At 50.9% G+C, this 23057-nt stretch overlaps 1 protein-coding gene across 2 annotated transcripts in view; it reads right to left on the reverse strand.

The window, feature by feature from the left end:
- Positions 1 to 221: 221 nt before the first annotated feature.
- HIF3A (hypoxia inducible factor 3 subunit alpha) overlaps positions 222 to 23057 on the reverse strand; it is a 34852-nt gene continuing 12016 nt past the window's right edge. For both annotated transcript variants that reach the window (XM_036416381.2, XM_036416380.2), the window contains 11 exons: positions 22894 to 23006; positions 21783 to 21991; positions 19628 to 19734; positions 19312 to 19459; positions 15642 to 15760; positions 14506 to 14696; positions 13267 to 13371; positions 9889 to 10157; positions 8592 to 8709; positions 6512 to 6590; positions 222 to 596 (listed from right to left, as the gene is read on the reverse strand). In XM_036416381.2, coding sequence (XP_036272274.1) covers positions 499 to 596; positions 6512 to 6590; positions 8592 to 8709; positions 9889 to 10157; positions 13267 to 13371; positions 14506 to 14696; positions 15642 to 15760; positions 19312 to 19459; positions 19628 to 19734; positions 21783 to 21991; positions 22894 to 23006 — 1556 coding nt within the window. In that variant the 3' untranslated portion in view covers positions 222 to 498. The remainder of the gene's footprint in view (positions 597 to 6511; positions 6591 to 8591; positions 8710 to 9888; positions 10158 to 13266; positions 13372 to 14505; positions 14697 to 15641; positions 15761 to 19311; positions 19460 to 19627; positions 19735 to 21782; positions 21992 to 22893; positions 23007 to 23057) is intronic.

Raw genomic sequence — 23057 nt, forward strand, 5'->3', positions numbered from 1 at the left:
TGGGGAGGTTGGCCCAGAGGCTCCCCCCCCCCATTAACACCTGAGTGGGGGTGTGAAGATCAGAGTCCCACGTTCTTATGGACTCCAGGCAATTCATAGCAATTGAAAACATAGCATGAAAAACCAAAATAAGAACAACAGTAACAGAAAGATAGATGGGAAGAAATGTGATGGATGATGGTAATCTATGCACCCCAGGGCCTAGAAACACAGACCCCACCCCTAATTACCCAAAATGAGAGTTGGAGGAAGAAATGAGGTAACCAGTATGAAGAACCCCAAGGAAGTCCTGAGAGACAGAGGAGGACGGGGCCAGAGACCCCCGTCCCAGAGGTCACTGAGCTGAGACCACCCCGGAGAGCCCCCGGCCGGGGGAGGGGGACAGAGGTGACAACTGAGGTAGGCCCGCGGTGGGCAGGGGCCCTGTTCATTGGCTGCCAGCTTGGAGAGTGGTTGAGGTCCTTTCTGGGAAGAAGAGAGATGGGAAGAGGAGCCGGCTCAGTGGGCCTGGGTCAAGTTCGTCATCGGCTGGAAGTGGCTTTTGGGTTGGGTGGCGTCCTCATCTGGGTAGAGACAGAGCAGTGAAGGGCCCAGGCCTGTGGGGGAAGGTAGACGGTAAACCAGTGGGGAATTACCACCCCCACCCGTCAGCCCTTCAGTTAAAAGTGGGTGGTGAGCCCTAACCTGTGTGGCTCAGTGGATAGAGCGTCAGCCTGCGTACTGAAGGGTTCCAGATTCGATTCCGGTCAGGGGCATGTACCTTGGTTGAGGGCACATCCATGGTGGGGAGTGTGCAGGAGGCAGCTGGTGGATGTTTCTCATCCATGTTTCTAACTCTCTATCCCTCTCCCTTCCTCTCTGTAAAAAATCAATAAAATATATATATATATATATATATATATATATATATATATATATATATATATATATATCTTTTAAAAAGTGGGTGGATGCAGAAACCGATTTGGCTCAGTGGATAGAGCGTCGGCCTGCGGACTGAAAGGTCCTAGGTTCAATTCCGGTCAAGGGCATGTATCTTGGTTGTGGGCACATCCCCAGTAGGGGTTGTGCAAGAGGCAGCTGATCGATGATCCTCTCTCATCGATGTTTCTAACTCTATCTCTCTCCCTTCCTCTCTGCAAAAAATCAATAAAATATTAAAAAAAAAAAAAAGTGGGTGGTGAGGCAGGCATTTCTGGATTCAAATGGCAATTAAGTCTTGGGCCAGTTCTGCTTGTGAGGTGTCCAGAACATTTAGGACAGTCGGTAAGGAGCCAGACTCTACCCAAGTTTGAATCCAGGCTCTGCTATTTACTTGATGTGTGACCTGGGCCAAGGGACTTGACCTCTCGGTGTCTCAATGACCTCATCTGTAAAATGGGCCAATCACAGTGCGTCTCCCCCAAGACTATCGTGAGGAGTGAATGAGTGAATCCACGTGAAGTGCTCGGACCAGTAACTAGTGCCGCTGCTACCTGGAAAACCGAGATACTTCTCTCTGCCTCATGCATTGAACACTGTAGGAGTCATGACTCTCTGATTCATCTTCAGAGAAGAGAAACAGCATGCGGCCAGTCACTGAATTTCCCCAGAGCAAACAGGATGTGGGGAGTGGGGGAGGGTGTGAGAGCTGTGCACGTGGCCCGTAGCACCTGTTCCAGGAAGATCCCCCGAGACCCATGATCGGCAAACTGCGGCTCTCGAGCCACATGCGGCTCTTTGGCCCCTTGAGTGTGGCTCTTCCACAAAATACCACGGCCTGGGTGAGTCTATTTTGAAGAAGTGGCGCTAGAAGAAGTTTAAGTTTAAAAAATTTGGCTCTCCAGCCAAAACCGGTTTGGCTCAGTGGATAGTGTCAACCTGCGGACTGAAAGGTCCTGGGTTCAATTCTGGTCAAGGGCATGTACCTTGGTTGCGGCCACATCCCCGGTAGGGGGTGTGCAAGAGGCAGCTGGTTGATGATTCTCTCTCATTGATGTTTCTAGCTCTCTATCCCTCTCTTTCTCTCTGTAAAAAAATCAATAAAATATATAAAATAAAATAAAATAAAAAAATTGGCTCTCCAAAGAAATTTCAGTCTTTGTACTGTTGATATTAGGCTCTGTTGACTAATGAGTTTGCCGACCACTGCCCTAGACAAAGGGAGGTGGTGCGGCTAGAAAAGACTTCAGCCCATTTTTTTTTTTTTTAAATAATCCAATAGGACACCATAAGACCTCGGCGACATTCGGAATAGGCTGTAAACTCCACAGGACTCAGCTAATGAGAAACTGGAAGAGGGACATTATCCCGCAATATGATAAATATTGCCTGTGCTAGCGAATTCCAGTGTGCCTGCCACAATGGACAGCTCTCGAGGGGGGACACCCACTCGAGTCTGTCGTCTGAATTCGGACAGGTGAGCATTTTCTCGCAACACCTGTGTGCCAGGCACCGGGGACACAGCAGCCAACAGGACGGATGAAACTCTCTAACCTTGTGAGGCCGGCATTCCAGTTCGGGGAGTCGATTAGGTCATGTATGTAAATTTAGCACAAATGTTGGCAGGGTGAGTGTTAGATAAACGTTAGCTCTTCCTTTACAAATATATACTGAAGATCTGCTCTGTGCCCAGCCGCTGGCCAGCCTGGCCCTTGCTTTCCCAGGACTCACACTCACTGGGAGAAGGCAGCCGATTACCCAACAGCTACACAAGCACCTATGTAAATATGGTCTGTGATGAGTGCTATGAGCCCTGAGCTTAGGAAGTTGGGGGGAGAAGAGGGCGGAGTTTCATGGAAGGAGTAGTATTTAATTAGAGATTTGAAGGATGCAGTCAGTCCTAGCCTGTTTGGCTCAGTGGATAGAGCATTGGCCTTCAGACCTCAGGGTCCTAGGTTCCATCCCAGTCAAGGGCATGTACCTCGGTTGCAGGCTCCTCCCTGGTTGGTGTGCACGCAGAAGGCAACCCATCGATGTGTTTCTCTCACATTGATATTTCTCTCTGTCTTTCCCTTTCTCTCTTCCACTCTCTAAAAATCAATGGAGCCAACACCAACAAATCAACAAACGACAAGTGTTGGCGAGGTTGTGGAGAAAAAGGAACCCTCGTGCACTGCTGGTGGGAATGCAGACTGGTGCAAGCACTGTGGAGAACAGCATGGAGTTTCCTCAAAAAAACTGAAAATGGAACTCCCATTTGACCCAGTAATCCCACTCCTAGGAATATATCCCAAGAAGCTAGAAACACCAGTCAGAAAGGATATATACACCCCTATGTTCATAGTAGCACAATCTACAATAGCTAGAATTTGGAAACAGCCTAGGTGCCCGTCAGCAGCTGATTGGATCCAAAAACTATGGTACATCTACACAATGGAAGACTATGCTGCCATAAAAAAGAAGGAATTCTCATCATTTGTAGCAACCTGGATAGAATTGGAGAACATCATGCTGAGTGAAATAAGCCAGTCAATGAAAGAGAAACACCATATGACCTCACTCATTTATGGATAATAAAGAACATTATAAACTGATGAACCAAAAGATAGATATAGAGACAGTTAAGCAACAAGCAGACTGTCAAATTACAGCGGGGAGGGGAGGGAGATCTGGGGGAGATATTAGATCAACCGAAGGGCTTGTATACATGTATATAAGCAAAACCAATGGACATAAAACTCTGGGGAGGGAGGGCATGTATGGGAGGGGAGGGCAATGGTACGATATGTACACAGATAGTAATTTAATACAAAAAAAAATAAAAAAAAATCTACCATTTAAAAAAAAATAAATGGGGGGAGAAAAGGAAAAATATCCTTAAGTGAGGTTTAAAAAAAAATAAATTTTTAAAGACTAAAAAATAAAGGATGAATTCATTAGGCAAAGAATAGTTGGAAAACCATTTCAGGTACCCAGATCAGCACATGCAAAGGCCCTGAGGCAGCCTCCAAAAGCAAGATGATTTCAAAGTCATTGCCATGCCTTACAGAGGCTCTACGTCGTCTGCCTTACACCTCCCTCCCCTCCTCTCTGCTCCCACACACCGGTCTTATTTCCCTCAAATAAGACAGATACACCCCCACTCCAGACCTCTATATTCACTGTTCCCTCCCTCTGGAATGCACTACCCCGGAAACTGTCACGGCTCCCCCCCTCCCCTCCGTCAGGTTTTTGTTCAAACATCACCTTCTCAAGGAGACTATGTCTGATCATAAAATTAAAATCCCCTGGCTCCCTTTCCCTCTGCATGCATTGTTTTCTCCAGTGGCACTTCCTGTCTCTTGCACTCTTTTAAAAAATATATATTTTATTGATTTTTTACAGAGAGCAAGGGAGAGGGATAGAGAGCTAGAAACACCGATGAGAGAGAAACATTGACCAGTTGCCTCCTGCACACTTCCCACTGGGGATATGCCCGCAACCCAGGTACATGCCCTTGACTGGAATTGGACCTGGGACCCCTCAGTCCACAGGCTGACACTCTATCCACTGAGCCAAATGGGTTTCGGCTCTCCTGCCCTCTTTACTGTATTTGTTTCTTCGTTCTGTGGATGGAAAAAGGCCACATGCTGACCTGACAAGCTCAGGGGAGGCCTGCTTGGCAGCCTTGCAAACTCAGAGACCTGATGGAACCACAAAGGATGGTCTGAAATGAAAACTAAATGCGGTGATGGTGGCTGGTCATGTATCTTCCCTGACAAGGTCAACCTTTACCTTAGCAGAGACTATTGTGTTTTTGCATCTGTGATAACATATAAAGAAATGTCAGGGTAGCTGGTAACTGTCCTTTTCTCCAGAGTCTTCAGGGCACAATCAAATGCCTTGGGTGCCAGAACAGAGATCACAGATTCCTTCCTATTATTGTTATCATGTTAATTATTGACGGTTAACTATCCTGCACCCCACCTAAGTAAAAGAAGTATGCCTATCATTTTACTTTTTATCCAATCCCAGAGGTGTCTCACCCCCACCCCCCTTTGCTTTCTCCTGCCTCTCTAATCTATCACCATGGATTTCATGTAACCCACTTACACTCTTCCTTTGAATATAATATATATCAATAAAAAAAGGTGGAAAAACCACCATTCTCCGGAGCATTATCCCAATACCTTAAGATTTTGCTTCCTGGCAATTGTCAATAGTTTGGCTCAAACTCACAAAAATTCTTGACAGGTTTGCTCTAGCCAGTTTGGCTCGGTGGATAGAGCTCCAGCCTGTGGACTGAAGGGTCCCAGGTTCGATTCCGGTCAAGGGCACATGCCCAGGTTGTGTGCTTGATCTCTGGAGGGGGACTTGCAGGAGGCAGCTGATCAATGACTTTCTCTCATCATTGGTGTTTCTATCTCTCTCCCTCCCCCTTCCTCTCTGAAATCAATAAAAAACATATTTAAAAAAAACTTTTGACAGGTTAGAATGTTTTTAGATGAACAATTCCGAACTGTATCCCTCATTAGCATGTCAGCTCTGCAAAGGGCAGAATTTTCGGTGTTTTGTTCACAGCGTGTCTCCAGCTCCTAGGACAGCGTCCGGCATTTCCTGTGTGTTCCCTATATATGTCCATGTGTTAAAAGGACAGAATGACTCAAAAGACAGTGACTGTGGCCGAAACGGAGTGTGTGAAGCAGCGTGTGGTCTGAGATGCCGGCAACAGTCAGACCCGGGGAGGTTTCAAGTGGAGCTGGCAGCTGTGGGGGAAGATGGTGTGATAACATCACAGGCCAGAAAGCAGCTCGCCCCGCACGCTGCACTCTGCGGAGGTGCGGTGGAAGCAGTGTGGCCCTGAAGCACGTCTTCCTTCCTTCCTTCCTTCCTTCCTTCCTTCCTTCCTTCCTTCCTTCCTTCCTTTCAATATATTTTATTGATTTTTACAGAGAGGAAAGGAGAGCGTTATAAAGTTAGAAAGATTGATGAGAGAGGAACATCGATCAGCTGCCTCCTGCACACTCCCCACCGGGGATGTGCCCGCAACCAAGGTACATGCTCTTGACCGGAATTGAACCTGGGACCCTTCAGCCAAACCAGTTAGGGTGGGACAGGTGTTTCTTAAGATGTTTACTATAAACAGGTCTCTTGCTAAGCTTGTCTTGTGTCACCGGTCCTCAAGCATCTCCATAAGGAAAGAACGATTATGATAGATCATAATTGATGGGGTGTGCGGGGGGGGGGGGGGGGGGGGGAGGGTGGAACAGAGACTCCAGAAGCAAAAATTACTTCCCCTAACCACACTGGTAATGACTGGTGATGGCTGGTAATGACTGAGGCGTGACTCAGCCCCACGGAGTAATCAGACACAGGCCTCAGGAGGTCTAGGCGTGGGGGGCTGGGCCTAGATTACATGCCTCCCACAGCACCCCCTCTCCCCCCAGTCCCTGAGAGAAGAGGGAGGGGCTGCATATTTCCAGCAAAGTCACCTCTGGGCCCCGACAGCTGCCCACCACCCTCAGGCTTGCCTCACCCCTTTCTCGGGCCCCCAGGCACCTCCCCTCCAAGCGGGGGCCCAGGGCGAATGCATAGCTAGGCTGCTACTCACCCCGGGGCTCCTTCAGCTCCTGGAGGTGGGTGCTGGGATCCTGCTGCCTCCCTGGGGCCGGTCCTGTCAGGAGGAAATTCTGCAGAGACAAAACCAGCATCATCACATAGGGCAGTGCCGAGGTCAAGGGCACTGTAGGGTTCAGTGGCTGTTCATCAGCTGTGTGACTTTGTGAAGTCCCCGTCCCAGACCACCCTCCGCAAGTGCCTCCGTCCTCGTGGCCCCTCTGTGCCCAGCGGGCTGTGGGTGTGCACTCCATCCATGCACAACCGCACTCTGAATGCTCCTGTTGGCTTCTGCACTGGGAGAGGCCGGCAGGCGGGAGGAGGCAGAGGAGGGTGTTTGAGGTTCTAGCTGCTGGGTCGTCGTGGGCTGGCTAGGTCCCTCCACAGAAGGTTTCCGCTCTTATGAGGCAGAGCCCCCTTCTCCAAGATCCCGTTGTTAGGGGGCAGGAATAGGATACTGGGGACTTGCCATGGGTATTAATCATGCTCTGTTAACCTTGACTGCCTTGTGTTGGTTAAAGAAAGGACGTTCTGACCTGGTTGGGAGTTGTACGTAGCCGCCCCGGGACTTGGGAGTCAACCTTGGAATGTGGTCCATTCTCGTGGAAAGATTAACACCCTTGTTGCCCAAACAATGGAGTCCCACCCCAGCCTGTTCTGCCTATTTCCCCATGCCTGCAATCCCAGCTTCCCCACGTAATCCTGTCCTACCCAATGGGAGCAGCTGGCTTATGGGGGGCTGCAAAGCATAGGTATGTGAATGAATGGAAGAACAGACAGATGGAGGTTGTATGGGTGGGTGATGGATCATTGGCTAGATGAATGGAAATATAGATTGGTGGATGGATGGATGAATCAATGGATGGATGGGTGGATGGATGAGTAGATAAACAGATGCTTGGGGGAGTGAATGAATATCTATGCATCAACCTGCCGCTCCCCATACTGCCGGCAGGATTGGAATTAAACACTCATCTTTGTTCAACCCTGTCCCTGCTGAATTGGCTCCAGCAGTGACAGGCAGGTTGGATCCATTGATTGTCTGTTACACAAAGACCATCCCCTGCTCTGTGCCTTCAGGCGAAGGGTGGTGCCAGCTCCCCACACTGAAGGCCCCGGGGCACTGCACCAGCCCTTGTTGCCCACACCATTGCCAACAGTCCTGTTAGATTCTCCTCAACACCCCCGGTGAGCCGTGCCCGTTCTTGCCCAGCCGGTAACGGATGCAGTTACCTGAATTCTCCATTGTAAGTGTGGGTGACGGTGGTGATATTTCAAGAATGGTAATGGGGATTGAATCATTTAATCATTCCAGGAGTTAGTGCAGTCAGTGTCTGGCCTGTGGTAGGCACTCACAAATATAAGCTATTGATAGTACCCGTCACACCCCGCCCTGCTGGGCGAGGAGCCAGAGAGCCCTACTGTGGGCAGTAGAGAACATGGACGGTCCTGGGGGGGCGGGGCTTGTGGAAGTCACACAGTCTAGGCTGGTGCATAGGAAGGGTTGCTGTTGTGCAGAATTAACCAGGGCCAGACGAGGCAGGGAGAGTGCAGGGGGAGGGGTGCTGTCTTGTTTGCTTTGCTTTTATGTCCCAGTTTTCCATGGCCCGCCGAGGGTCAGTGAAGGGCCTGGTTTCGTTTGCTTCTCTTGGCAGTCCTGTGAGATGTAACTCTCCCACTTTCCAGATGAGAAAACGGAGGCTCAGATTGGGGACATCACCGGCCCAAGGTCTCAGTCACTAGGTGGCTGACAGTCAGGCTCTAGTGTCTGTACTTTTCACACTGCACGAACCATCCAAGGCCAAGACCTGTTCTAGGTTTGAAAGGGGGCCCCACAGGAGCAGATACTAACTCTTGTCATTTCCCCCTTCCTACCAACTTACATAAATTTCCCAAACCCTTTCAGACCCCTTCCCTGAGCTAAAATATCAAGGTCCTAGCTCCAGCTTCAGCTGGGTGACCGACCTTCTCTCTGACTATCAGTCCTGTCCCCTCTGGCTCTCCCGTCCTAGAAGAGCAAGCTTGAGCCTGCTGGGTTCTGAGGGCCAGAGAACCCCACGAATCCCCACACATACCAGGCTGAGAGGAGGCAGTAGGAAGTTTTCGGGTCTTAGGCTAGGGCACCGTTTAGGGGGTCTCACCCCCAGCAGCTCTGCCCCCTCGGCCTCATCCTCCGAGCTCTGGGCCAGGGTCCTGAAGGAAAGCAGGCAAGAATCTTAGAACACAGCAAACATGGGCAGGTGTGGGCCCTGGTGTGAGTAGATGATGAGTATTCATTCACTCCCCCAAGCATCTGTTTATCTACTCATCCATCCACCCATCCATCCATTGATTCATCCATCCATCCACCAATCTATATTTCCATTCATCTAGCCAATGATCTATCACCCACCCATACAACCTCCATCTGTCTGTTCTTCCATTCATTCACATATCTATGCATCCACTCACCCGTTAACCATCTATCCATCATCTATCCCTCCATTAATTTCCTCCCCCCCTCATTTTAACAAATTTTAAAATATATATATATTTTCATTGATTTCAGAGAGGAAGGGAGAATGTGTGTGAGAGAGAAACATCAATGATGAGAGAGAATCATTGATCAGCTGCCTCCTGCACGCCTCACACTCATGGGCATATGTCCCGACTGGGAATCGAACTGTGACATCCCCCCTCCCCCCCAATTCACAGGTTGATGCTCAACCACTGAGCCACACCAGCTGGGCTTAACAAGTCTTTATTAGGCACCTGCTGTATAGCCAGTGTCAAGCTGGGAGCCCTGGGGAATGCTGAGATGTATGCATCACAGCCTCACATGGACAGAAGAGGCCACTCTGGAGGCTAACTGGGCATGTGCCCCAAACTTGGAGATCCAAAGCTTGAGTATTAGGAATCTTAACATCTTTGGAAGAGGGACACGGACCCTCTGACATTACATGCAAAGTGTGTGTCTCCATGTGGACGTCCATTTTCTTGGGAAAGAGTCCATAGCTTTCAACAGATTCTCAACGGAGTTAGAAACTTAGTTCTAGACAGTGTCTCTGACATGGTGGCGAGTCCTCTTGACTGTGACAAAAACCGTCTGTAGGCCAGAGACAAATATGTCCCCAAGGAGGGGGCCTGGTGGACGGGTGGGCTTGGATTAGACAGTGAGCACAGTGGGGTGCACTCCAGGAGGAGGGCACGGCCTAGGCAAAGGCATAGAGGTGGGGACAAGCATGCCACACGGGGCTCACTGTGGGTACGGCCTGGGCAGGCCAGTGACGGAGGGCTGCTGAGAATGAGGCTGGAGTAGGAGGCAGGAGCAAAGACGGGGGGGGGGGGGGGGGGTCAGGGACCCCTTGAGATCCCTCCTCCCCTGTGGCTCACCTCTTCCGAGCCCCAGCCCTGGGTGGGGCGGTGGTGTTCCTTCTGGAAGGGCTGGAGCAGCTCAGCCGGGGGTCACTCCCCCAGCGGGGCAGCAGGGAGGGCTCAGGGGTCGGGGGAGACAGGCCGTGGAAGCTCCGAGCGCGAGGCCGGGGGGCCACCCCCAGGGGCCTGTGGGAGAGCCTGGGCAGGTGGTCGCTGGAGCTGAGCTGGAAGTCGTCGTCCATGGAGATGTAGGGGGCCAGCATCTCCAAATCCAGGGCGTCGACGTCCTGCGGGGGCAGGAGGGGGTTAGAGCATGAGCCGTGGCCTCGGACGGGCCTGGGCCAGTGTCCCAGCTCGGAGCTGTGTGCCTGAATTCTGAGCGTCAGGGTTCTCGTCTGTAAAATGGGTATGAGGGCGCTGTGGTAACCAACACGGCCCCCGAGGATCCTCTGCTCTCGGTGCTCACGCCCTAGGGGAGTCCCGAGCACAGTGACTGGGGTTGCCCTGGGAACAAAAGGTTATTGGCGAGATGATGGTGTGTGACTTCCAACATTCGTTATAAAGACGCCATGGCTTTTGTTGCCCTCTCTTTCTCGGATCACTTGCCCTGGAGCAGTGGTCGGCAAACTCATTAGCCAACAGAGCCAAGTGTCAACAGTACAACGGTTGACATTTCTTTGGAGAGCCAAAATTTTTTTTTTTTTTAACTTAAACTTCTTCCAACGCCACTTCTTCAAAATAGACTCGCCCAGGCCCTGGTATTTTGTGGAAGAGCCACACTCAAGGGGCCAAAGAGCCGCATGTGGCTCGGGAGCCGCAGTTGCCGACCACTGCTCTGGGGAAAACCATGTCATGTCGTGAGCAGCCCACTGGAGAGGCCCACATGGCAAAAAGGATACTTTGCCAACAGCCAGCAAGTGACCGTGGAAGTGAATCGTCTAGTCTAGTCAAGCCTTCAAATGACTGCAACCCTGGCTGACCTCCTGACTGCAATCTCGTGAGAAACCCTGAGCCAAAGCCACCCAGCTAAGTGCCTTCCAGACTCCTGACCCTCAGACATTATGTGAGGTAATGCATGATTGCTGTGTTTTTTAAATATATTTTTATTGGTTTCAGAGAGGGACGGAGAAGGAAAGAGAGAGAGAAAAACATGAATGACAAGAGAGAATCATCAATCAGCTGCCTCCTGCGTGCCCCGCACTGAGGATTGAGCCCATAACCTGGGCATGTGCCCTGACCAGGAATTGAACCGTGACCTCCTGGTTCAAACCCTGATTCACACTGGCCAGGCACATAATTGCTGTTTTAAAATTTCGCCGAGACCGGTTTAGCTCAATGGATAGAGCGTCGGCTTGGGGACTGACGGAACCCGGGTTCGATTCCAGTCAAGGGCATGTACCTTGGTTGCGGGCACATCCCCAGTAGGGGGTGTGCAAGAGGCAACTGATCGATGACTCTCTCTCATCGATGTTTCTAACTCTCTATCTCTCTCCCTTCCTCTCTGTACAAAATCAATAAAATATAAAAAAAAAAAGTACTAGGAATCTTCTTTAAAAAAAAAAAAATTCTAACGTGTAAGGCAACTTGTGATCCAGAAGTAGATTACAGGTAAGATTTTGGTACCAAGAGTGAAGTACTGCCCACTGCCCCGAAGCCCGGTAGAACAGACCTAGGTTACCTTGAAAAAATGTTAGTAAAAAGCTAAGCCAGGAGGAACTTGCCAGGAATGGCTTCAAGGGAAGTGAGGAACGTGTTCTTTGAAAACAGACGAGAGGGGATTTTTGATGTGCAGTGGCTGAAAGTTTAGCAACACTGCCACCTGCAGTTGTGTGGAAAGCAAAAGAAATGCAGCAAGTGACCTGAGTGATTTCTAGCCAGACTGTCGAAGGATCTGTCCAATTTCTTCTTGCTAGTTGGTGTATAAGGCAAGAGGAGAGAGAAGTTAAAGAAAGAAATGTTGCCCTACCCCAGTGATCGGCAAACTGTGGCTCTCAAGCCACATGCGGCTCTTTGGCCCCTTGAGTGTGGCTCTTCCACAAAATAGCACGTGCGATTGAAACTTTGTGGCCCATGCGCAGAAGTCGGTTTTCGGCCTGGACGAGTCTATTTTGAAGAAGTGGCGTTAGAACACTCAAGGGGCCAAAGAGCCGCATGTGGCTCGAGAGCCGTGGTTTGCCGACCACTGCCCTAGCCAGTCTGGCTCACTGGATAGAACGTTGACCTGCGGTCTGAAAGGACCTGGGTTTGATTCTGGTCAAGGGCACATTTCCCGGTTTTGGGCTTGATCTCCAGTAGGGGGCATGCAGGAGGCAGCCGATCAACGATTCTCTCACATCATTGATGTTTCTATCTCTCTCTCCCTCTCCTTTCCTCTCTGAAATCAATAAGAACAGATTTAAAAAAGAAAGAAATGTTAGACATGAAGAAGCTGGGACTTGAAAATCTTGAGAATTCTCAATCTCTCTGCATACTACAGAATTAACTTTACCCCAAAAAAGGTTTGGCCTTTGACCTGACAGCTGGCAGGTAACACAGAAAACAGTGGAATTCCCTGAGTGATAGGTGTTTCTTTGCTGTTCATGGTGGGACCCTTGGACCAGGACTACGCCTGATGGTTTATGCTAACAAAGTGATTCAGGGTGAGGAGGGCTGGCTATGCCAGGAAGGTCAACCAACAAACCATGCCAAAACCGGTTTGGCTCAGTGGATAGAGCATTGGCCTGCGGACTGAAGGGTCCCAGGTTTGATTCTGGTCAAGGGCATGTACCTTGGTTGTGGGCACATCCCCAGTAGGGGTTGTGCAGGAGGCAGTTTCTCTCTCATCGATGTTTCTAGCTTTCTATCTCTCTCCTTTCCTCTCTGTAAAAAATCAATAAAATATATATATTAAAAAAAGCACACAACTCCCCCCCCACCAAAAAAAAACAACCACCAGCAAACCATGCCAACAACCACGGGCATGAGTTTGGAAGTGGATCCATGTGACTGCAGCCTTGACCGAGAGCTTGACTCCAGCCTCAGGAGCAAAACCACCCATCTAAGCAGCTGCCAGATTCCTGATTCTCAGACTGTGTGACATAATAAACGTGAGCTGTTTTAAGGTGCTGACTTTGGGGGCAATTTGTTATACAGAAATCGAGAATTAATACATCCTGCCACTATCATTTATCCACCCATCATTCATCCAATGAACCAAAGGTCTTACTATCCAACTACCCATCCAAACATTCCGTCCATCCATCCAAATATCGGTCTAAGCACCACCCATCCATCTATCCACCAGCACCCACCTAATGGATACAATGGTCTGTCCATCTCTCCACCCACTCATCCCTTCCACCATCCCACTACCTTTCCTTAAAGCCCAGAAATGCCGGCCCCCACGCCTGCCCTTACCTGAGCTACAGCTAGGTCTGTCTCCACTGCTTCAAGGTCTTTCCCAGAGGCCAAGACCTTGTGTGCCTTCTCCACGTCCACAAGAGGCTCGTCCGGGAGATCGGCCTGTGAGGAGACAGAGGAGAGACAGCTTTTGAGCCTGGGAGATGTCCATAGTAAGACAATCTAGACCAGTGGTCGGCAAACTGCGGCTCTCGAGCCACATGCAGCTCGCGAGCCATGCTCTGTTGATGAATGAGTTTGCCAACCACTGACCTAGACTCTCCATTCCAATAATTACAGGCTGTTGTTGTTCCTTGTGATTAAGCCCCTATCCCATTGGTCAGCAAGCTCATTAGTCAACAGATGTGTGGCTCACGAGCCGCAGTTTGCCGACCACTGGTCTAGACATTTGAGCTTAGGAGTAGAAGGGAGGGCCAAATCGCAAAGAGTGGACTCCTAGAGGGTCAAACAGCAAATGCAAATGATGTCGGAACCTGGGTGTTCAAAGTGTTGGGAATAGGTCAACAGGAAAAACATCAAAGGTTTGAGAGACCAGAGCCCGAGGCCAAGATCGGCAGGCCCTCTGGGGTTAAAGGTCTTGGATTCCGGGGGAACACGATGCAGAGTACTGCTATCTCAAGGGCGAAGAGGGAAGTCCAAGGTCACAACCTAGTTTTGTGGTGGAGAGAAGATATTTGGGGGCATAGGGTCGGGATGAGGAAAGTCAATATGGACCCCTGAGCCAAAGGTCAGCCTGTCTGGACTCTTATGCTGTGGTCTATTGAGCACCTACGAGGTGTCAGGTTCCTACTAAGGTCTTCCCGTGAACCCTCACAATAGCCAATGAGGTGGCTGTTTGCCTTTGTCCAAACTTTACAGGTGAAGAAACCGAGGCCCTTGTCCGGGGTAACACAGCTGGTGAGTGGCAGATTCAGGGTCTGAATGCAGAGTTGTGTAATTTAAGACATTAGATGTTCTTGCGTCTTTGAAGTCCAAGTTCAGAGAGCTTGGTGCTTTGTTACAACCACTGACCTAGGAGGGGGTCACCCCCTCACCAATCCAAGCGCGTCCCAGGTTTGGTTCCAGATTGCAGTTGAACAATCTGGAATCTAGGTCTTAAGGAGACCCCGGGATCCATGTCATCCCCAACCTTCCCACTACAGAGACGGAGAAACTGAGGCCCAGAGAACAGCAAGGTTCACGTCAAAGAACAAAGCAGCCTGGACCCTCAGGGCTCTGGTGTGAGGGATCGCTTACCGGAAGGGGGCTCGGGGGGCGCCGTGTGGCTGGGGGGGCGCTGGGGGTGGCAGCTACTGAAGTCCCGTCGAGGATCGGTGCCAGGAGGCGACGGAGGTCGGGGCTGCAGAAGCGGCGGGGGTCGGCGGCCAGGGCGGCCTCGCTCAGGGCAGGGGGGTGTAGGAAGGCCAGGATCCGGGGACCAGACGTGTCTGCAGGGCACATGGAGATGGGGAGGACACAGGATGGTACCCAGGGCTGAGGGGCAGAGTCCTCCCTCCTCATCCCCAGGGAGCTTAGTTGACATCTTCAGCACCCAATCAGGGCGGACACCATTCCCAGCGCTGGGGAGCTGGGTCCTGGGTGCCTTCCCTTCGGCTGTCAGGGGGCAACGTGGGGTGGGGAGGGCACACAGTAAGTAGGCCTGACAGAGTAACGACTGCCCATTGGTGGGGCAATACTCCACTATTTAAACTCGACGTGGCTGGATCCCGTTCCCCAGTGGCACAGAACAGCCTTCGGCCACTTGGCTCTGGAGGGAAAAGACTGGCCAGAGGCCCTCAGAGCGGTCCTAACGTCCCTGCAGGCCAAGGCACCACCCGAGCCAGTTCTGAGCCGGAAATGGAAAGGATGCTGCCGACCGCACACCACACCCAGGAGCCTGGTCTGCCAGCAGCAGCTCGGAGCAGGTGAGGCCTTTAAGAATAAGCAGAGAGGGGAAGCTCATCCCGGGCTGGGGGACGTGGGCCGGGAGAAGGAAGAGGGAGGAGGGAACCAGATCAGGGAGGGCCAAGATGCCTGGAAGCCAAAGAGCAGTGAAACGGAAGGCGGGGAGGGAAGGGCGGGCGCAGTGGGGAGCCAGCGGGTTTCAGAGCAGAGAGCACAAGACTGAAGCAACCACCCCAGGGTCACAGGAAAGGAGGGAGGGGAGGAGGGAGCAGAGCTTTCTGGGCAGAGGAACCGGCATGTGCAAAGGTCCTGAGGCATGAAAGGGGCTGGCATGGCCCTAGAGCACCATGGGAGCTGGTGTGTCTTGAGGTAAGAAAAGGAAGGAGGCAGGAGGCAGGCCATGCAGGGTGAACCATGTTAAGGCATATAGGCTTTCTTCTAAGCATCCTGGGAACGCCCGCCCTCCCAGCCCCAGCCCGGCCCCATACCAAGGCTGCCCCGAGGATTAGGGGTATCCTTCTGAGAGGGGGTGGCCCGCTGCATGGGTCTGCGAGGGCGTCGCTCCGTTTGCTCCAGGGACAGCACCACTCCGGTCTCTTCCACCCGGCTGGGTCAGGGCAGAAAGGGGAGGGGCGTCAGGGGGGTCCGTGCCCGGCCCAGGCAGCCCCCTCAGATGATGTCCTGTCTCAGGAGACAATCCCATCAGAGGCAGGAGGGCATCGCGCAGAAAATAATTTGCCACATTTACTTGTTTCTGAATGTAAGGATTTTTGATTTGTCTGTTAATGCTTTTTTTTTAACATTTAAAAAAATATATATTTTATTGATTTTTTACAGAGAGGAAAGGAGGGGTAGAGACTTAGAAACATTGATCAGCTGCCTCTTGCACACTCCCTACTGTGGAGGTGCCCGCAACCAAGGTACATGCAGAATCGAACCTGGGACTTTTCAGTCCGCAGGCCAACACTCTATCCACTGAGCCAAACAGGTTTCGGCTCTAATGCTTTATATTATAATAGCATTTTAAAAAAAGTTATGTATGTCTTTCCAAGCTCCCTCTGTGGAAGGAAAGACAGAAAGAGTTGGCACTTAGTACCACTTGGGTAGAGAGAGGAGGCTGAGGAGGGTGGGGAACTGAGGGGCAGAGACGGGGAAAGTAAAAGGCATAAAAATGAAATATCCTCTTTATAGATATTTATTCATAAACATTTATTAAAATGTATTAATGAAGACTATATATGTAACATCCCTATGTTACCAAATATGAAGACTTGATAGGGATATATATATATTTTTTTTTTTTCTAATTTTTCTTTTTTTTTCTGAATATTACTTTTTGATAGGGATATATTTTAATGAATAAGATTTTATTTATGAAGATTCTATTCATAGATATTCAAGGGAATGGCCTTATTAATACATTCCTTTTTTTTTCTTTTTAAAAAAGTATATTTTATTGATTTTTTTACAGAGAGGAAGAGAGAGGGATAGAGAGTTAGAAACATCAATGAGAAAGAATCATCGATCAGCTGCCTCTTGCACACCCGCTGCCAGGGATGTGCCTGCAACCAAGGTACATGCCCTTGACCGGAGTTGAACCTGGGACCCTTCAGTTGGCAGGCAGATGCTCTATCCACTGAGCCAAACCTGTTTCAGCTAATACATGTTTCTTACGTCCCCTGTGCCTCCCCTCCCCAAAGTCTCAAGCTGCAGAGACAATCCAAATGTCCCTGAGCAAACTGGCTGAGGACCAGGCCCTCATTTGCATCTCATCTGCATGATATTCTCCAGGACACAATGTGGGTGGTCCTCTTGCCAGCTCTTAGAGAAGCTATGATCCTTCTCCCCCCGCCCCCCCAACCCTTTCCGGGCTGAAAACATCCCCCTGTAGGCTGCACCAAAGCCACCCACCCCATTTGAAAAGCACAGGCACACACAGTACACACGCACACACACTGTGAACATACAGGCACAAACAACAACACTCACATATGCCCATGCGTGTACAAGGACAGATAGATGCACATGTTCCATACACTCAGGCTGGCACATGGAGTTCACTCGTTCATTCTTTCCACAAACATTTCCTAGACAATCAGTACCACTTAGGAGTTAAGAGCGAGGGCTCTGCAGCCAGTATGGCCTGGGTTCAAATCCCAGCTCTGCCACTTAGGAGCTGTGTGACCTTGAGCATGTGGCTGAACCTTTCTGGGCCTCTGTTTCCTCCTCCAGAAAGAAGGAATAATGCCGAGGCCGGTTTGGCTCGGTGGATGGAGCGTCGGTCTGCGGACTGAGGGGTCCCGGGTTCGATTCTGGTTGGGGGCATGTACATTGGTTGCGGGCACATCCCTGGTGTGGGATGTGCGGGAGGCAGCTGATCGATGTCTCTCTCTCATCGATGTTTCTAGCTCTCTATCTCTCTCCTCTTCCTTCCTCTCTGTAAGAAATCAATAAAATATTAAAAAAAAAAGAAGGAATAATAACAGTACCTTCTCCCCAGGTTGCTATGGGGCTTAAATGAGCTAATATATGTACAAGGGGAGGGCCGTAGACTTTACAATGTATAAGCAACAATACTCACACAGCCGCGCGCTGTACAATAGGTACACAGTTCTGAGGATGATTTACACCTCAGGCTCCTCAATTCACTGTTACTACTGAAATGCCTATCCTTCCTCACCCATTTTCTGCCAGTAAAACCGAAATCTCCAGGCCTGCTCTTTGCTTAGAGTGCAAAACTGAAAGCCCAGGGCCCGGCCATAAAGAATCAAAGGAGTTTCTGGGAAAGATGGAGGTAGGTCTCTCCTCTTTCATTGTCCATAAGTTATTCAAAGATCCTGATTCGAAGAGGTGTTGAAGCGAGAACATTTGAAAGAGGATCGGCTTGTTTTCGTGTGCAATATAAAGACATATACGAATACTCCTGTTACCAACTACTATTTTCTAATAGAATCTCTCCTTCATCAAAAAGACCTGGGAAAGCCCTGGCTGGTTTGGTTCAGTGGATAGAGCATCAGCCTATGGACTGAAGGGTCCCAGGTTCGATTCCGGTCAGGGTACATGCCTAGGTTTCTGGCTCGATCCCCAATAGGGGACATGTAAGAGGCAGCCGATCAATGATTCATTGTCATCATTAATGTTTCTATCTCTCTCTCTCCCTCTCCCTCCCTCTTTCTCTCAAATGAATAAAAACATATTTTCAGCTGAAAATGGTTTGGCTCAGTGGAAAGAGCGTCGGCCTGCAGACTGAGAGGTCCCAGGTTTGATTCTGGTCAAGGGCATGTACCTTGGTTGTGGGCACATCTCCAGTGGGGGCTGTGCAGGAGGCAGCTGATCATGTTCTCTCTCATCGATGTTTCTAACTCTCTGTCCCTCTCCCTTCCTCTGTAAAAAGACAATAAAATATATTAAAAAAAACCAACAAAAAAACAACAACCATATTTTCATGCTTTAAAAGAAAATTGATAAAACCAACCAAGACAAAAAGAGCAGATACAAAATGCTGTGCAGCTGCAAGGATACAACCGGAAGCCTCTTACATGGCTGATGGGATGCAAAATGGTAAGCCGCTCTGGAAAAACAGTTGGGTAGTTTCTTACAAAGTTAAATATACACTGACCACATGACCCGTTCATTCCACTCCTCAGAGTTAGCCGAAGAGAACTGAAAACATATGGTTTCACAAAGTCTTGTGTGAGAATGCTTACAGTAGCTTTTTAAATAATCACTCAAAATAGGAAACAGCCCAAACATGGATGAGAGAGAACATCCACCAGCTGCCTCCTGCACACCCCCCACTGCAACCAACGGACATGCCCTTGACTGGAATCGAACTCAGAAGCCAAACCAGCTAGGGCAACACCTCAATTTTTTTTTAAAAAAAACAAAACAAGTCCCCATGAACCTACTAGATTTCTTATTTTAAAATGAATATAGTCCTTTTAATTTAAAAGAATAGCATATGTACTTATTATGACATTCATATGCACACACAGACACCTGTGTGTTGTCACACATGTTCCATACACAGGTATGTGTGTATACTCTCACACATGTGTGCACACTATGCAGCCACACTTGTGCGCGCGTGCACACACACACACGCACACACACACACACACCTGTTCACACACACAGCCCAGACCCAGGAGTGCTTACCTGATGAGGAAGTGGACGCAGACGATACTCTCAGACTGGGGGCCCCGGCCCCCCAACACCACCGTGGCCTGGGTCTGGGTCCACAGGTAGCCACCACTCCGTGCCAGGAAGCGGTACCGCCCGGTTACTGCCTGGCCCTTGCTCAGCACTGGGGAGGGGAGGGGACGGGGAGGACTCAGGCCATCGAAGGGGCCACTGGGGAGAGAAGGCTCTGGGGGGAGGGGGTTTGTTGTGAGGGGCCAGGGGGGACCGGGGAGCGGGGAGCTAGCTGGTATTGGCAGGCTCAGGCCCGGGGAAACAGAACCCGCACACATACAAGTGTGGATGCTCTGGCCCACGGCGTCGGAGTCCAGCGCGTGGATGTACTCGTAGGCGGAGCAGCCGATCAGGTCATCGGGGCGGTAGCCAGCGACGTCGGCAATCCTGGGGCGGGTACAGCGGAGCCTGGTCAGTTCAACTCGCTGAGGGAAGGGGCAGGGGATCCAGGGACCAAGCCAGCGAGACAGACAGAGCCAGGCTTGTCATGTAGAGAAAGGGAGAGAGAGAGGAATAGGAAAAGAGGAGAGTGTGGCAGAAACCGGTTTGGCTCAGTGGATAGAGCCTCAGCCTGCGGACTGAAGGGTCCCGTGTTTGATTCCGGTCAAGGGCATGTACCTTGGTTGTGGGCACATTCCCAGTAGGGGGTGTGCTGGAGGCAGCTGATCGATGACTCTCTCTCATCCATGTTTCTAACTCTATCCCTCTCTCTTCCTCTCTGTAAGAAATCAATAAAATATATATTAAAAAAAAAAAAGAAAGAAAAGAAAAAGAGGAGTGCAGGAGGCTGCCCGTCCTCACTCCTGAACCCGGGACTAGGTGAGCTCCCCTGGCACAGGGGACTGGCAGGGGCGATGAAGTTCAGGGGTGTGGGTGCAGAGGTTGCCAGGGGTTATCTGGGGGGACCCGATGTGGTCCCAGGGGCTCCTGTAAGAGGGATGCGGGAGACCAGAGTGAGCACGGACGTGATGGTGGAGGGAGAGGTTGGCGTGATGCGCATTGAGGACGGAGAACGGGGCCACAAGCCAAGGAACGCAGGGCCTCCTCAGAGGCTGGAAACGGCGAGGAGGCCGACTCCTCTCTGGAGGTCCAGTGGGAACAGGGCCCTGGATTTTAGCCCCACGAGGCTCACTGGAGACTCCTCGCCTCCAGAACTCACGATAAGGCCTTTGAGTTGTTTGGAGAAGCTGTGTTTGTGGTACTGTTACAGCAGCAACAGGAAACTAGGATGGGGGATTGGGGGGGGGGGGAGGCAGGGTGGGAATGGGACAGCAGAGCAAAGAAAAGGGGGGAAAAAAGAGTGTGAAAGAAATAGGAGAGGGGACCGAGAGAGGATGGAAGAAAGTCACAAACATGAAGATCAACCCTAACCGGTTTGGCTCAGTGGATAGAGCGTTGGCCTTTGGGCTGAAGGGTCCCAGGTTCGATTCAGGTCAAAGGCATGTATCTTGGTTGTGGGCACATCCCCAGTGGAGGGTGTGCAGGAGGCAGCTGTCTGATGTTTCTCTCTCATCAGTGTTTCTAATTCTCTCTCCCTCTCCCTTCCCCTGTGTAAAAAAATCAATAATAAAAAAAGAGAAAGATCTGAGAGAATGAATAGAAATAGAAAGTAATAATGATGTTCATGGCTTAAAAAAAATAGACACTTTTGTCATGCTTTGTACCAGGCAACTCATTGAGCGCTCAGAACAGCTGCGCACAGTAGGTTTTGTTAGCATTCTGTGGGGCAGTGACACAAGTGTGGCGCAGACGGTGAAACCACTGGGCCAGGGACACACAGCCAGGATTCAAACCCAAGCAGTGCAAACCCCGAGTCACCATTCCTGAGTACAACGCCAGGGTGAGGGAAAGAGGGAAGACGCAGCAAAGTGAAGGGAGGGAATGAAGAGCCGAAGGAAGAGAGGAAAACAGAGAGAGAGAGAGAGAGTGAGAATGAACAGGACAGTTTGTTGAGTGCTTACTGCCTGTTGGGCACGGTCCTAACTTTTTCTTAAAATATATTTTACTGAGTTTTTACAGAGAGGAAGGGAGAGGGATAGAGAGTTAGAAACATCGATGAGAGAGAGACATCCATCAGCTGCATCCTGCACACCCCCCATTGGGGATGTGCCCGCAACCAAGGTACATGCCCTTGACTGGAATCGAACCTGGGGGGACCCTTGAGTCTGCAGGCCGATGCTCTATCCACTGAGCCAAACCAGTTAGGGCCAGTCCTAACTTTTTCACATGAATTGAAGCATTTCAGGAGAGCAACAGACAGGGAAGGAGAAACCAAGAGAGAGAGGTAGAGAGAGAATCAAAGATAAAAAGACCCACAGAAACCTCGGTGACTTGGGCAGACAGGAAGAGGGGGAGCTGGGCGGCGGGGTGGGGGGTGTGAAAGGGTGAGGGTGGGGGGTGAGGGGGTGGGGGTGGGGGCGGAGGGCTCCGCCCACCTCTCATCGCAGTAGGTGAACTTCATGTCCAGGCTGTGGCGGCTGAGGAAGGCCCCCCAGCCCAGAGGGGGCTCCAGGCTGTCCGGGTGGGGGATGGCTTCACAGATGAGCACCAGGCATTGCAGGGGGGCCTCCAGGTTGGGGCTCCCGGCCGAGGAGGTCTGTGCAGGGGGCTTGTAGACCCTCAGGTGTCCAGAGCAGTGCAGCACCTGGAGGCGGAGGGGCGAGGCGTGAGGCGCGGGGCCGGGGAAGCCGCGGGGCGGGGGGCATGCCTCTGTGGGCCCCACGGGGAGCAGAGAAGAAGCCCCTGAGGACTGGGAGACCCCAGCCCCAACCCCACAGGGGCTTCTGAAGAACTCCAGGTTTTAAGACACAGGGAGGTCCGAGGGCCCAGATACCAATCCCAGGGAGACTCTAGGCCAGTGGTTCCCAGCGTGGGCCCCACGCCCCACAGGGGGGCAATTTGATGTTTAAGGGGGGCAATTCGAGAACGAGTTATTCACAGTGAAATTTTTTGCATTTCTTATGGCTCGAGGGGCCTCGTGTACAGTAAGTATATAAATATGTATTATTATGACATGTTTATGCATTCCGGTTCTCTATGATATGTTTTGAAACTTCATTTATTATTTTTTCATATCACTTCATATTATTTTATTATTATTATTATTTTTTAACAATTTCTTAGTGATTTCTTCCTCAGTCCTTCAACTGCCCTTTCGTTCTTTATTTTTCTCTTTTCTTGGATGCCTCGTTCTTTGGAGGCTTGTGGAGACCAAGTTCATGGCCTTTTAGGCTTCCTCCGCGTGAACAGAAGCTCACCTTTTGAAGAGTAAGAAGTACATGTCACAGGGGGAATCTAGATTTTAGGGGTGCTTAGGTGGGGCGTGGCCAAAAAAAGGCTGGGAACCACTGCTCTAGACCCATCCGCCTGGGACACCCCCGGCCCACAGAGATTTGTGCTAAGAAGGGATCCAGAGATCCCCACCGCCCCAATGCCATGGACACCCAACCTCCCTCGGCCTGGGAGACCCCTGGACTCCAACCCCCGCAAGACTCTGGGGTCAGCCTCACCCCCCAGCAGGCCCCCCGCCAGCCAGGCCCTGAGCACCTTCCAGGTGGCCGCCTTGAGGTTGAGGGTGCGCCCGCGGCTGGTGAGGGTGCTCTTCATGCGCAGCGAGAAGCTCCGCTCCGTGGGGGGCTCCGGCTTCCTTTTGGACAGGCCTGGGGGGGGCCGTGGGGGCGGGTGGGGGGAGAGGCAGGTCAGGGCAGCTC

Source organism: Pipistrellus kuhlii, unplaced genomic scaffold (assembly GCF_014108245.1).
Source record: "Pipistrellus kuhlii isolate mPipKuh1 unplaced genomic scaffold, mPipKuh1.p scaffold_m20_p_55, whole genome shotgun sequence".
Classification (NCBI taxonomy): domain Eukaryota; kingdom Metazoa; phylum Chordata; class Mammalia; order Chiroptera; family Vespertilionidae; genus Pipistrellus; species Pipistrellus kuhlii.